The 16,314-nt window shown below is 40.9% G+C and overlaps 1 protein-coding gene across 1 annotated transcript in view; it reads right to left on the reverse strand.

Moving 5' to 3' along the window:
* LOC125170879 (pregnancy zone protein-like) overlaps positions 1 to 16,314 on the reverse strand; it is a 49,202-nt gene that overhangs the window by 11,770 nt on the left and 21,118 nt on the right. Inside the window, 8 exon segments of the mRNA XM_047867776.1 lie at positions 344 to 465; positions 890 to 1,016; positions 1,911 to 2,139; positions 2,800 to 2,935; positions 7,104 to 7,206; positions 7,821 to 7,985; positions 12,157 to 12,306; positions 12,898 to 13,040. Coding sequence (XP_047723732.1) covers positions 344 to 465; positions 890 to 1,016; positions 1,911 to 2,139; positions 2,800 to 2,935; positions 7,104 to 7,206; positions 7,821 to 7,985; positions 12,157 to 12,306; positions 12,898 to 13,040 — 1,175 coding nt within the window.

A 16,314-nucleotide genomic window follows, 5' to 3' on the forward strand; every position in this document is an offset into this window, starting at 1 on the left:
ATAACACTTTTTTTTCATATTCTATTTTATTTTAGAGAGTGAGCAGGGGCGAGGGGCAGAGGAAGAGAGAGAGGAGAGTCTTAAGCAGGCTCCACATTGTGGAGCCTGACACGGGGCTCGATCCCATGGCCGTGAGATCACGACGTGAACGAAAATCAAGAGTCGGGTGCCTAACCGACTCCTGTAAACTTTTAGGACAGGAAATTCCGTTAGTCTTCCCAGGGGGATTGTGTGAGTATGGTATAATTCTCCTTTATTATCTCAAGAATTTGGCCATATTTTTTCATTGTTATTATTGCTAGGGTCTCAGAAAAATATGTCAAAGTGGTCCGGACTGACTTACCTCCACCAACAGGGTTTTGATGACCGTGTCTTTTCTCCCCATCTCAGGGACCTCAGCGAGCTCATTTCCACACAGCTCGAGGGACGGCACTGCCTCTGCACTCACCGAGAAGTTCACACTCCCTGGAACAGAAAAACGTAGAAACACATGCGCGTTCACCTTGAGAGCAGTCCACGCCATCCCTAATAGCTGAAAATGTGTGCTTGTCAAATGGTCTACCACTGAGCTATTACCCCCGGAAAATGACTCTGTGCTCTGTCATCATCTTGAAGGGCTGCCCTTTAACCTTACTGTTGGCCGGAAGTGGGAAATAAAGCTGAAAAAAACCTCAAGGCTCATGTCCACTGTGCCCAAGCCACAATGATCATGGGACCCAGGTGCAGTGGGAGTACTGGGAGGCCGCTGGGGGTAGAAAGCAAAAGAAATGACAAACTAACCTTACAGAATTATATTTGCGGAAAGCAGAAAGGAGAACGTGATGTACGTAGGGTCCAGATACCTACGACGCTTGTTGATCGGAGAACGTGTTGGGGGAACGTCACTCACCCAGTGTTTTGGGAGTTACCGTCCAAGACAGGGTTCGCCTCTCATTTACACAGATGCAATGAGATTCCTCTCCCTTTTCATTCTGGGATTGTAGGAAGGCTGGGGAAGCTTGCAGCTGCACACTGACCTATCATTTGCAAGCGAGGCATAGAAACAAATGGTCAGAATATGGAGAGACAATGAATGCACAGAACTGGGACCACATATGAGATGCTGCACTAGACTGGGACTTGGAGGAAAAATTATGTCACGCAAGTCCACGCATGCTTTGAGGAGTTTAAGAATGGCAGTGATACAAAGCAAGAATGATTCCTTACTAGGAGGATCTGGCCTTTGCATTAGGGTGGATTGGAGAAATTTGCAGGTATGGCAACAGTGGAGGGGAGGGGAAAACCGCAATGGAAGATTGCCCATGGGAACATTACCTACTGGTTCTACCCGTTGGTTCCTACCTCCCGTGTAGATTTTCTTCCTGACTTCTTTCTTCCCTTCTTCCCACTTCCCTCAACAAATATCACCTGTCTACTATATACAAGACAGAGCAAATTAAGAGCTTCCGGACCTTGAGGATATTGTGTTACAAAGGGGATAATCTATATACAAAACCGTGACGAAATTTACAAAGAAATACATGCTGTAGAAGTTACAAGCACATTGTGGGAGTTTAGAGATAAGAACTTGAAGGATGACACTCATGGAATTAAGAAAACGGACTTTTTTTCCCGTCAGCATCAAGAATTTTCCTGGCAAAAAGCCTATCCTGTGTTAAAGGATTCGGCCAGATGCGGGCAACTTTTATTGCCCGCATAAAAGTATGTGGTTTGGAGATCCTGTACCTGTAGCCCAAAGGTCATTGTGTTATCTTCCTGATCAGGTCCTGCCCTGCTTAGCACTATCTATTTGCAGTTCTAGGGCAGAATTCCCAGTGTTATCCACAGTCTTGGGAACGGAATCGGGAGCTGACCGACCGAAGAAGTCTTTGATTCTATCCCCCCTTTCAATTCACCCTCATTTTCCTTACCCGGATGCATTTGGGAAGGTAGTTTAGGACAGTGGCCTTGAGCGTGAAGGTCTCTCCGCGGATCACAGAGTAGGGCATTGTGAGCTCCACAAAGAAGGGCTGGAAGGCGCGGAGGGAGGCGGGAAGCGAGAGACCAAGCCCAGTGTCATTGGACAGACAGAGGGCCCCTGCCTTCCATTCTGTGATGGTGTCAGGGACTGTTACTCCCACTTCAGCCACACCTGATGCGCTGGGGAGGATAGAAATGTGAAGAACAGAAAGTAAGCAGGTGAAACATCCTTTCTCAAGCGAGAATCAATATGTCCACACGAGTACACCAGATTATGTATCGGGAAACTGAGTTGGGAAAATAGAAGGTACTCAACGGTGCCTCTTTCCCTCATCAACATGTCTGTACCTTAAAAGAAAAATACTTTCATGTGGTTCAGTTTGGTCCATAGATGTCCCTCACTGTTGTACAATCCCATAAACAAGCATATTTAAGAATCACGATCTAACAAACAGACCATTACATTTACATAGCCTGATTTGTTTATGCGCGCGTTCCAATCTCGTTTACGGAAGGCTCCCCCCATAGCATTAGGCAGTCTAGCATTTGGATATTTTTAGCACCCATGTCTCTTTTCTGGAGGTCTCAGGAATAGTTAATTCCAGAACTGCTCATCTCTGAGAAAATTTTACCTATATAGTAAAATATATTTTTATATTAGATTTGAAACCTCTATAATAAAACCTCTATAATAAAAGCATTTTCTTAGACCTATCCCGAAAGGATGAGAGGTTAAGATGATGATTTAGAATTTCTCAGAAAGGTTATCTTAGAGTTGAAAATGCCGGAGGATTCTCACTGGCTCACCCAGAGCAAATGGAGGAGAGTGAAATTACTTACTCCACGGCCACCAACTCCCAGATCCAGGTCTCAGGGAAATAAGTCCGTACCGTTTCAGAGACTGGCTCTGGATTATTTATGGGCATTATATTATATGCGTCAAATTGAGGACTGTATGGACTCGTTGCCATTCCCACTAATAAAATAAAGGAAAGTTACAATCTAGTTAAAGAAAAAGCATCCATTCATGGTGCATGCGTGAGAGTTAGAAGACCAAGTTTTCACTTTTCCTGCTCAGATGGTCTCCAAAGAGTTGTAGAACTTTGGAAATAACTTGTTGAGCCCTCATTCTTTGAGCAGACAGGAGTCTCTGTTAAAGGTAGAAATTCCCTGTACCCTAGAGATAGCATAATTGTGTATGAGTGGAGGCTCGTAGAGCAAGAGAACTTGGGCATGCGTTTATAGTTTGTGAGAGATATAGTTAGGGTTTCCAAGGTCACAGAGTATTGTTTCCTCCATAAGAAGGACTGAGCAGAAAACGCAAAACTCTCTTCGGGCCACATGTGTTCAATTGTTTGAGTTACCAATGGGTGAATAGAATTTAATAACATCAATTCTTTGTACTATAATGAAGCTTGTAAACTCATTGTTCTCCTGATAAGAAGGCTAGAGCGTTTGATTTTCTTCTCTTTATGTCTTGGGAAGGAGAAATGAAAAATTCAAGATGCCATAGAAAGATGGTTCCATTTGCTACGACGGAGACAGAGAAATTACTTACAAAAGTGAGGGGATAGAGAACTAAACATGAAAGCTTTCTGATCCTTGTTGTGCCTGAGGTCATGCTTATAAATTGAGTTTGGCTTAGGCTCTCCATCCAAGCACCCCAGGTGATATTTCAGAATTGCCTTGTGAAATAATATTTATTAAAAAACATAACAAAACATGGGGCACCTGGGTGGCTCTGTCAGTTGAGCGTCCGGCTTCGGCTCAGGTCATGATCTCACCGTTTGTGAGTCTGAGCCCCACGTCGGGCTCTGTGCTGACAGCTCAGAGCCTGGAGCCTGCTTCGGATTCTGTGTCTCCCTTTCTCTCTGTTCCTTCCCCCCTTGTACTCTGTCTCTCTCTCAAAAATAAATAAAGATTACAAAAAATTTTAAAAAAAAGGCTTTAAAAAAATTTAAAAAATAAATTAAAAAAAAATTTTTTTTTCAATGTTTATTTATTTTTGGGACAGAGAGAGACAGAGCATGAATGGGGGAGGGACAGAGAGAGAGGGAGACACAGAATCGGAAACAGGCTCCAGGCTCTGAGCCATCAGCCCAGAGCCCGACGCGGGGCTCGAACTCACGGACCGCGAGATCGTGACCTGGCTGAAGTCGGACGCTTAACCGACTGCGCCACCCAGGCGCCCTAAAAAATAAATTAAAAAAAAAACATTTCCAGGTATTTTCCTTTGATATCTCTCTCAAAAAAAAAAGCATCCACAGTAATTTCTTTAATTAATATCATACAACTTCTTTCCTAGAAGTCCTTCCACGTGGTAACCATCTCTGTCTCTGACTTTGATTTCTCCCTGATGTTGCTCTATTGTCTCTGTTTTTACTCTTACGTTGAATACGTAAATCTGTTATTGGTACTTAAATTTATCTAAATGGATGATGCATCTAAATAAGCTATTTTCTCTTTTCTGCTACAGATGTCAAAGACCCTTCAACTTCTCCAGCTATTCCAGTTAACAAACAGTGGCTTAATGTGTTATTTTAACTCCATGTATTGGATGATGACTGTACCTTCCTTATTGTCTCATTCTCAAGGTCAACTTCAACTCTCTACTGATCCTTTCACAGTGTGTATGTTAAAATTCTATTCTTCCTCTGTCACAACGCATACACTCTACTTTAAATGCCTTTAGATTCATTTCCCAAGACAAAATGTTATTGTTGTCATTATTATTATTCTGCTTCTTTTTCCTATCTGACTTCATCGAAATGTGTTGATCCCTGGACACGTTCACTTACGTTCTATTTCACTGCTGATCACAAAATACTTTCAACTGGATATTCTGTTCATGGCTGTGAAAGGGCCACTCAATTTAGCTTTGTAATTCTTGTATTCATTTTTGACCTTTACTACTTTCAAACAAAAAAAGCATAAAAACTGAAAACTTAATTTTCTTCTAAATTCAGTATCTAGTGTGATCCTTATAAGAAACATATTAGATCACGTCACTCTCCACTTCGGAAAATCTTTCCATCTCATGCAGAGTAAAAAGTCAAATTCTTACAATGATCTGCAAAGCCCTATACAATCTGGCCTCAATTATTCTGCTGATCTCTCTTTCCAACTGCACTTACTTTGTTCACTCTGTTCCAACCATGCTGGTTTCCTTACCCTTAGAACATTCCAGGCAAGCTCTCACCTTAAAGCCTTTGAGAGATAGAATAATGTAGAGGTTAAAAAACAAGGATCTGGAGTCAAACAGCCAGATCTGAATCTCCATCTCATCTCTTACTGGCCGTGGCATCCTAACGGCTTCAGTTACTTAACCTTTCTGGGTTCAGTTTTTCCATTTGAAAAGTGCTGAGAACCAGAAAAAAGAAATGGACTGACTTATTTCACTTAGCATTATATTCTCTGGCTCCATCCATGTTGTTGCAAATGGCAAGATTTCATTTTTTTTTTTAATGGGTGAGTAGTACTCCTAAGGCAGTCAGAAACAGATAAATATACGATTTCTCTCATGTGTGGAACTTAAGAAAACGAACAAGCAAAGGGGAAAAAAAATAAGGGAGAGGGAGAGAAACCAAGAAACAGACTCTTAATTATAGAGAACAAACTGATGGTCACCAGGGAAGAGGGGGGGAAAGCAATGGGTTAAATAGGCGTTGGGGACTGACGGGTGCACTTGTTATGATGAGCACAGGGTGATGTACGGAAGTGTTGAATCACTAAATTCTACACCTGAAACTAGTATAACAATGTATGTTAGCTAAGTGGAATGAAAATAAAAATTTAAAAGAGAAAAAAAGAAGAAATGGAAATCAGGAGGTGACAGAAAATTTAATTAATGCCAGAGTGATAATCATTTTGTAATATATAAGTGCATCAGATAAACACATTGTATTCCTTACAATTATTTAATGTTCTATATCAGTTATATCTCAATAAAGCCATCTGTCATGTTCACTGGACACATAAAACCTCTGATTCGTAAATACAAAACTCAGAAGATGTTAATCTTCATTAGCAACACACATCAAGAATATTTTGGAAGAAAAGACAGAATCATGGGAGACAGAGAGAGGAAAAAGGATTGGTTAACGGGCTGTAAGTATAAACAGATCTGGGGATTAAAACCTGTATTTTACTGGGAAAGTGAAGAGTGTAGAAAGAGGCTGCTTCCTTTGATGTTTTATTTCGTTTTCTTTTGGCTTTGGATTAGGAGATATTTCTGCCATCTTCGCATTGTTTCTTTTCACCAGCAAGGCCTGTTCTCTTCCTTTCTATTCTTTTTTTTTTTTTTTTTAATTTTTTTTTTTTTCAACGTTTATTTATTTTTGGGACAGAGAGAGACAGAGCATGAATGGGGGAGGGGCAGAGAGAGAGGGAGACACAGAATCGGAAACAGGCTCCAGGCTCTGAGCCATCAGCCCAGAGCCCGACGTGGGGCTCGAACTCCCGGACCGCGAGATCGTGACCTGGCTGAAGTCGGACGCTTAACCGACTGCGCCACCCAGGCGCCCCTCCTTTCTATTCTTTAAGAGATAGCATCTCTAAAAATGTCTCCTGATTCCGTAATTAGAATTATTCTCTCCTTACATGGTAAACATTTTCCTTTCTTACAGTATGGTAGAATCTGGTGTTTCATCTGATTTTGTGCCCTGAAATATCTGATTCATGTAGGGGCTCCAGGGTGGTTCAGTCGGTTAAGTGGCTGACTCTTGATTTCAGCTCAGATCATGATCTCATGGGCAAGAGATCGACCCCTGCATCGGGCTCCATGATGAGCGTGGAGCCTGCTTAAGATTCTCTCTCTCTCTCTCTCTCTCTCTCTTTCTCTCTCTTTCTCCCTCTGCCCCTTCCCTGCTTGTGTTCTCTCTCTCTCTCTCAAAATAAATAAGATAAATAAAATAAAATAAAATAAAATAAAATAAAATAAAATATCGGCCTGATCTTTAACAAACTGGTCAGTTCTGTCTATGCCACTTACCAGCTAAATGATCTCAGCAAGAAACATCTGAATCCTAGTTTCTCTATGTATCAAATGGAGATAAGGCCACATGATCCATCTCGTTTTACATTTTTTTCTTGGCAAATTAATATTGTTGGATGCTATACAAAATTGAAAGCAACTTGCTATTTACCTCCATACATTCCTTGCCTTTCCACTCCTGCAGGTGGTTGGATCACTGAACACGACCGTGGTTTTCGGATTTTCGAGTTGGTGAACACCTTTAATTCCATACCCTGTGAAAATGGTGACTCAGTAGGTTTGTAAACTTGATTAGAATCCATGAAATATATTTTCCTTAGAAATTTCCCTAGGTAACCCTGATAGCCTTAATGTTAGATTAATTCCCTAGGGATACACAGACTCAATAAAAGAGTGGTGAAATTATAATGCTTTATGGCTTATCAAGATTTTATAATTTAGGGCCTTTTGCAAATTAAATATAACGAAAATATTTCAATGAAATGGCAGAGGTTGGATCTAGCCCTGTCTCTGACTTACCAACTGTTAGGCTAAACATTTTCTAAAACTATATATTTCTAAATTATATATATGTGTATATATGTATATTATATATTTATATTTATAAATAAATATATATAAATGTGTATGTAAATATATATAAAACTATATATATATAGTTATATAGTAAATACATATATAACTATATATAGTTTTATATATATTTACTATATAACTATATATTTACTATATAAATAGTAATTTATATTTATATATATATTTATAAATATATATTTACTATATATTTACTATATAACTATATATATATAGTTTTACTAACATAAAAATGTTCATAAGCCGGTACATTAACAGGTAATAAGGATTTTACCTTTAGGAAGTCATACATATCTTCTTCATCATAACTTGCTAGGGGAATGTAGATGGCTCCTTCAAGAATGATATAAGGATTGCTACAACTTGCATGTTCTTCTTCCTGCTGGTCCAGTATGTCAGGGAAACCAGTAAGATCCTTCATCGTTAGCAGATTATATACCTGGAACAGAGGGGAGATCAAAGACAGAGCTCTTACCTGTTTTTCTTTTGAAATAGCCATTGAACTGAGAGAAATGTGATAATAATCACCATCAGTCCTTTCTTGAGTACCTTCAAGTAGTCGGTACCTTAGAGAGAAGTTAAAATTTTTGTTTGTTTTTATCAGTGTTTTATTTTTGTAATTTATTTATTTTTGTGGTTCTATTGACATAAAACCTACCTGGGAAGATGTTTCCAAGGATTGTACAACTTAAATTACCAAGGATTACTGAAAAATTCATTCTAGTGTTTAGAGGTAAAACTAGACCAAATAAAGAAAGATCTAAACTGTCTCTGTGTTTGATGAATAGTTAATCACCTGACAAATTTAGGGGCACCTGAGTGGCTCAGTCAGTTAAGTGCCTGACTCTTGATTTCAGCTCAGATCATGGTCTCACGGTTCATGAGTTTGAACCCTGCGTGGGGCTCTGTGCTGACACCATGGAGCCTGCTTGGGATTCTCTCTCCCTCTCAAAAATAAATAAATGAACTGTAAAAAAAGAAAAGAAAAAAATACGCTAATTTAGGTAGGAATTACTGCAATCTGTTAAGCTTCTATTTCTATATGGCTTTGTTCTTGGATAGAAAAACCACATAGGTACATAGGTGAATATCACTGATATTCAACAGAACAATGTCTACACAATTGCAAGCTCAGGCCACCTTTTTTCTTTCTTTTTTTGAAGAAGAATGACTTAAATGAAAGAACCAAGAATCCATAGGGTGGAGCCAAGGGGCTTGGATATTTATTTCCTAGGCTGGAGTAAGAGTGAGTCCTAACCAAAGGGCTTTCAGCCTTTGGGTGGATCTCAGAACTGCCACGGACCAATACCTCCTATGTGCCTTTGTTTCCCCTTTTGAACAGGAGTATCAGTATGTCAGTTCCACCATTGTATGCTGAATGTGTGGAGGTAAACACCTTAAGTACGCGCTAGGTCAAGGTCTTCATAGCTAGAGGAATTGTACTTGAGGAACAACGCCCAAGGAACATCAACTGTACCTGGGCCTAATTTGGGAATGAAACTTCTAGGGTCATAGGAGGAAAGTGAGTGTATTTTACATGTGGGAAGGTAATAGGTCATTGGGAGTCAGAGGGCAAACTGTGAACACAGCCTCCAAAATTGCCCCCAGTAATCTCTACCTCCTGGTATTTGTGTTCTTGTGTAGTTCCTCCCGTAATGAATACGGCTGACATCTATAACTAATAACATTAAAAAAAATTTTTTTTTTTGATGTTTATTTATTTTTGAAGGAGAGAGAGTGACAGAGCGTGAGGGGGGAGAGGCAGGGAGAGAGGGAGACACAGAATCCGAAGCAGGCTCCGGGCTCCGAGCTGTCAGCACAGAGCCTGACGCGGGGCTTGAACCCGTAAACCACGAGATCATGACCTGAGCCGAAGTCGGAGGCTTAAGCGACTGAGCCACCCAGGGGTCCTTATAACTAATAACATTTTGTGGAAGCGATAGTGTGTAAATGCCAAGGCCATGTTATAAAATATATTGCAGCCTTAGCTGCTCTCTGTTGGATCAGTTGCTTTAGAGGAAATCACCTGCCATGTGCTGAGGACACTCAGGTAACCCCAAGGACACTCAGTCAGTGTGGTTGAGGAACAACTGTATGAGCAACACATCTTGGAAGTAGACTTCCAACCTCAGCCAAGCCCTAGTAACATGTTTGTTGCCATGTTGACGAACAGGTGCGATCACAAGCCAGTCACTTAGCCCAGATAAGTCCCTTCTGGATTCCTAATCCATAGAAAGTGCGAATGACCATACATGTTTATTGTTTAACGCCAACACGTTGGGGAAGCATTATTATGAAGCACTTGATAACTAACCACAAACACTCTCTAAACTTCTTTACCTATTTACTTTGTTCTTGAGTAGGAGAACCAAATGGTCGCATAAGTGAGCATGCTCCATCTGTTTTGGATAAACGAATATTTTCCAGGTTATTGTCCAAGCAAGTGACGTAAAGACAACTGTAAGAGCCCAAGTCTCCAATTATGTTCATACTCCTTTTTTTAATCTCTATAATGTTGAAAGCTGTGTTACGCAATTGAATCAACTGTTAAATTTATAGAACTAAACAAAATAGGATAAACACAAAAATATTGAAAAGTAGACTAAACTTGTTCAATACAAGCTGAGCTGAAAAATAGCTCAGAATAGACTACACAAATACAGAGTGTAAAAAAGAAAAAAAAAAGGCATTTCTCCAAAGAAGGCACCTAGAGAGAATAAGTCCCTTTTTTTCAGGTTAACTTCATCATGCCATCTTCTAATTCAAATAGAAAACTGTAGTAAGAGAAATCTGTCTTTTTCTATAATAATTATGATGCTATGAGGAGATATTTTGACCTGTTAATACAAGGCTAAGGTTGAAAAAATTTTTTATGATACCCTTTTTTCTGAAGAATGTTAATTTTGATGATTAGAAACAAGACAGTGATTCTTGATATAGTTATCCCACAGTTTTAAAATTTAATACCTACAAATGAATTTTGAGAAGTAGAAACTAGAACAAACACCAAAAGAAACTTCAATATTACTGGTTTATCCTCCAGTATTGCCTAATAATAATAAATCCCAGGTAGGCAAGTTAATGAATTAATCTATTTAAACATTCATGCATAAGGCAATTAAGGTTATAAAATTCACCGGTGATAACTTTTTGACAATGATCAAATTCCAGTAACATGTCATTTTTCATGCATCATGCTGAGCATTTTCGAAAGATGAGTAATCTAGTGTTTTTATTTTTTTATTTTTTTAATGTTAATTTATTTTGAGAGAGAGAGACAGATTGCAAATAAGGGAAGGGCAGAGAGAGAGAGGGGGGACACAGAATCCGAAGCAGGCTCCACACTCTGAGCTGTGAGCATGGAGCCCAATGTGGGGCTTGAACTCAGGAACCATGAGATCATGACCTGAGCCAAAGTTGGATGCTCAACTGCCTGAGCCACCCAGGCGTCCCCAGTAATCTGTTTTTTTTTTTTTTTTAAACTTTTTTTTTCAACGTTTATTTATTTTTGGGACAGAGAGAGACAGAGCATGAACGGGGGAGAGGCAGAGAGAGAGAGGGAGACACAGAATTGGAAACAGGCTCCAGGCTCTGAGCCATCAGCCCAGAGCCTGACGCGGGGCTCGAACTCACAGACCGCGAGATCGTGACCTGGCTGAAGTCGGACGCTTAACCGACTGCGCCACCCAGGCGCCCCAGTAATCTGGTTTTAAATAGGTTAGAAAAGCGGTTTCTGAATTTCCCTCTACTTCTGATAGTTTTCAAAAACCGCATGTTTGAAAGTATTTTCACCTGATGCTAATTACTGACCATTTTTTCCCTTTTTATTTTTTGGAGCCACATGCAATTTCTTATTATCGTCCCTCTAAAACGACACCTCTGTAAGGGACAAAGACTGTGATTGTTTACTGCGATTTCCCCAGCTCCTAAAACAGACCTAGCACATAGTAGGCCTGCAAGCTGGTGATAATGATGACGACGACAATGATAGCAATCAAAACCAATGTGATACCCCCGATATCACCACTATTAATGAATACACTTCTAGGGGAAAAAAAAAGAAGGAACTTAAAATTTTAGTTAGTCTGGGGCTCATCATTGCTGACAAAGCTGGAGTAGGTCACTTTTTTTCTGAATTGAAAGTAACTTGCGAATCACTTATTACCATTTTCACAGATCAGAAGTACTCTAGAGAGATAAATAGATCTGCCGGGAGGTACATGGCTTAGGCTTGCAAATATCAATTTTGTCTAAAAAGCTTACTTACTGCATTGACCAAAAATGGTTTATTTATTTATTTTTATTTTTTTTCATGTTTTTATTGATTTTTGAAAGAGAGAGAGACAGAGCACGAGCGGGGAGGGGCAGAGAGAGGGAGACACAGAATCTGAAGCCGGCTCCATCCAGGCTCTGAGCCGTCAGCACAGAGCCCGACGCAGGGCTCGAACCCGTAAACCTGACCTGAGCTGAAGTCGGACGCTTAAACGACTGAGCCACCCGGGCGCCCCATCATAGTTTACTCTTAAGAGGGGCTTCTCCCCCCCCCCCCCCAACCCTCCTGTGGTCCCTTACGCGGCCCTTCCTGACCCACGAGGCTGCCGGGAACTCACCGAGGCCGGGGACAGCTCAGCCTCGGGCCTCGCCAGCGGCACGCTTTGGTCCACGGCACGGAGGGCGCAGAGGGACTGAGGAGAAGCTGAGACTCACAGGTGCACATGTGAGGCCGGGAGACTCTGTGCTGGACGGAAGCTCAAGTCCACCTGTGAGAGCAGAGGGAAAAGTCAGTCAGCGCTTCCTCGACCTTTGGGACCCTGCCGTCACCCACATTTCCCGAGTCATCTTTCCATTAAAGTCAGGAACCTATTTTCCCAAGTTCCCTTTGCTGTTGAAAAAGTTCCTTCAATGGCTCAGTCTTTTCCTAAAGGGACAACTGGTAGCTCATAAGGGATACGTAGCTTGTTTGATATTTAGAGGCCCGTCTTTACCTCTGACCCATTATAAGGCGGTTCGAGGTATTTGTGTCTGTCTTTAAGGTCTTTGGAACTTTGGAATCTTAACATGTTACATACCTCATGCAATGGAATTAGTGGACAGGGCGCCACGGACACAAGGTTGGACTATGCTTTAGCTATGTGGTAGCAATTCGGTAGCAAATTTGGTAGCATTTTGGCATAATTGACAAATTATTATTTGTCAATTACTAGGTGCCCGGAGGTTTCACTCTGCCGTTAACTGGCTGGGATCCTGTGTGCAACTAATTTCATTTTCTGGGCTCGGTTTTCTCTGAGCCAAACGGAGGATGCCTATAGTTCCATTTCTTGGTGTTGTCACTTCATGCCGAAGACACTCACCTTGTTGGCTAGACAGTTTTCGATCTCAAAACTCTCGGAATCTCCAATAGCTTCTCCGTCCGGTAAAATAGTAAAGATGAACAATCGGACGATGGGAGCAACGTCCGACTCCACAGGGAAGGATAAGGAAAAGCTGCCTGTCCCTGGGACGTGGAGAGAATGAGACAAGACGGTCATGGGTCAGAGCACTAGTGTTAGATCTTACCCAGTTTAGACCTGTGCCTACTCCTTCAATGGCGTAGTCTCTTTAACGCCATTCTAATTATTTGGTGAAATTAACAGGCTATTTTTCCCCTTTGCAACGTCGACTGTGGAATAAGTGAAAGTCCCTTACACTCATGTCTGTGTCTGATTTTCCACTTAACTAGGGCTGGAAGCGACTTAAGTTAGGGTAGCTCTACGTTTTTCTACATATATATGTGTACGAAGAATATTTCATAAAGGCTGCTGGGCTCAATCAAAAATGATACAATAAGGGAGGTGCCAGGGTGGCTGTGTCGGTTAAGTGTCTGACTCTTGATTTCAGCTCAGGTCACGATCTCACAGTTGGCGAGATTGGGTCCCACGTCACCCTGTGCCGACAGCATGGAGATTGTTTGGGATTCTGTCTCCCTCTCTCTCTGCCCCTCCCCTGCTTGCACTCTCTCTTTCTCTCTCTCCCTAAATAAGTAAATAAACATTCAAAAAATTTTTAAAAACTTTACAATAAGAAATTTATTATATATGTTATATATGAGTATCTATATCATATATTTACATGATGAATGGAAACCATTCCTTTTAGAAACCATTTCAGGCCAGAGGTGATTCTCAGAATTATAATTTGTAAGATATAATCAGAGGGCTTACTTTTTTTCCAAATACATGTTTTCTTTATTGTGGTAAAAAACACACATAAAATTCACCATGTTAACCATTTTATTTTCTTAAAAAAATTTTTTTTAATGTTTATTTTTGAGAGAGAGAGACAGAGTGCGAGCGGGGGAGGGGCAGAGAGAGAGAGGGAGACACAGAATCCGAAGCAGGCTCCAGGCTCCGAGCTGTCAGCACAGAGCCCAACGCAGGGCTCGAACTCATGAACTGTGAGATCATGACCTGAGCAGAAGTCAGACGCTCAACAGACTGAGCCACCCAGGCTCCCCAACCATGTTAAACCATTTTAAAGTGTACAGTTCAGTCGTATTAAGGATATTCACTTTGTTGTGAAACAAATCTCCAGAACTTTCTCATGTTGGAAATCTGAAATGCAATGTCCATTTGACCACTCACTTCCCCCCTCCCTCAGTCCTTTGGAATGGCCGAGGCAGTGTCATGGCATTCGTATCATTGTCTCATTGGAGGGATCAAGTTTTAACTTAGATCCCTAAAAAGGAAAGTTTTGCTGTGAAAAGAGGGTGATTTCAACCCTTGTAGTGCTGTGTCTGGAGTGAACCATGGCAGGTAAGAGTAGGTTGAAGTATCACAAAAACAGAAAAAGAAATTATGGCAGATTTTTCCCCCCCAGGGAATACTGGAAAGAAGGTAACCTTTAAGTAATGAATTTTGTGAAGGCTTGGTCGCTGAACATCTGAATTCTGCACTTAAAAGAGACTCAGACATTGTTCTGAAATTAGTAATTTGCACCTTGATATCAAAACTGCAGAGTAGTATAAGAAAAGAATGATATGAGTAAGTTAAATGTAAGCAATGAAAAAGGTTGCATATAGACAAACTCTGAACAAAGCTGGTTCCTTTATCTGCTAGAGTCAAGGATTTGCAGTATCTTTATGAAGAACAAATTGATAATTCCAATTTTAGTATATGTGCTGCCGAAGCGAGCACAAGAACAGATCGATAATTAATAACAATGTGTGGTTAAAATAGTGCTATTATATGGGGCGCCTGGGTGGCGCAGTCGGTTAAGCGTCCGACTTCAGCCAGGTCACGATCTCGCGGTCCGGGAGTTCGAGCCCCGAGTCGGCCTCTGGGCTGATGGCTCAGAGCCTGGAGCCTGTTTCCGATTCTGTGTCTCCCTCTCTCTCTGCCCCTCCCCCGTTCATGCTCTGTCTCTCTCTGTCCCAAAAATAAATAAACGTTGAAAAAAAAATTTAAAAAAAAAATAAAAAATAAAATAGTGCTATTATAAATACTTGTGAATTCACTTGGTTATATAAAGAAATTCCTTTCAATTATTGGCGGAATTAATTTCATTACATTTTTGTGATACCTTCATGGAGTAAATAATTAATAAATTCTTCCTTATACTACTACGTAGAGAGTCTTCCTTTTCTGAATGATGCACGAATTAAAATGTCAAGAAAGGAAAAAAATCAGATCAGCACATAACGTTTTCAGGCAGTCATCTATTTCTATAAACGGTTACACATTGCAGTCTTAGAACATAGAAAATAGAAAAGCAGGCAACAAGATGCATGGAAGGCAAATAATGCACACCGTGGGGTCCATTCTGTACATCAAAGTATCCCTATATAAATATTGGGATAAATGATATTCAAAGCTGGCAGACTCTTTAATGTTTAATTCAATTTTTAAAAAAATGTTTATTTATTTTGAGAGAAAGAGTGTGAGCAAAGGAGGGGCAGAGAGAGAGGGAGAGAGAGAGAACCCCAAGTAGCCTGTTAGCTCAGAACCCGATGGGGGGGGAGGGGCTTGATCTCACAAACCATGAGATCACTACCTGAGCTGAAGTCACGAGTCCCTCGTTTAACTGACTGAGCCACCCAGGGGCCCCCCAAATAATTTTTAATTAGTGAGAGTGCTAATTAGTAACTTCGTTTAAATTAAATTTTTTTTTAACGTTTACTTATTTTTGAGACAGAGGGAGACAGAGCATGAATGGGGGAGGGGCAGAGAGAGAGGGAGACACAGAATGGGAAGCAGGCTCCAGGCTCTGAGCCATCAGCCCAGAGCCCGATGCGGGGCTCGAACTCACGGACCGAGAGATCGTGACCTGAGCTGAAGTCCGACGCTTAACCGACTGAGCCACCCAGGCGCCCCAGTAACTTCGTTTAAATTAAACCTTCTCCAATACTGTTTCAATATGGAAAAATAAAAATATAATTGATGTCTTATTTTTCCAGCCTGATAGGGGAGGAAACTATTAAGAAAATCATAATTTCAAGCATCGTTACGTTTAGCTCTGGGGTGCAGTGGAGTTTGGTGAAATATTTGCCTTAATTTTAGTTAATTACGAGCATGCTCATGGGCTCTTTTCTCGGTGATTTAAATCTTGACATGATTTAATTAGAGTGGAAAATAATCCTGGTTGCCTTTCCCACGACTTATTAATGAAGTGCACTCAGATTCACGTGTGAGGTTCCCAAGTTCATGCTGGCGGCACTGTATGCATCCTCATTAAGTGCTGAAGGGAGCGAGCCTTCCCAGAGACAAGAGAGCCTAGCCCAGAGTTCTGGCACA

The sequence above is a fragment of the Prionailurus viverrinus genome, chromosome B4 (genome assembly GCF_022837055.1).
Source record: "Prionailurus viverrinus isolate Anna chromosome B4, UM_Priviv_1.0, whole genome shotgun sequence".
Classification (NCBI taxonomy): domain Eukaryota; kingdom Metazoa; phylum Chordata; class Mammalia; order Carnivora; family Felidae; genus Prionailurus; species Prionailurus viverrinus.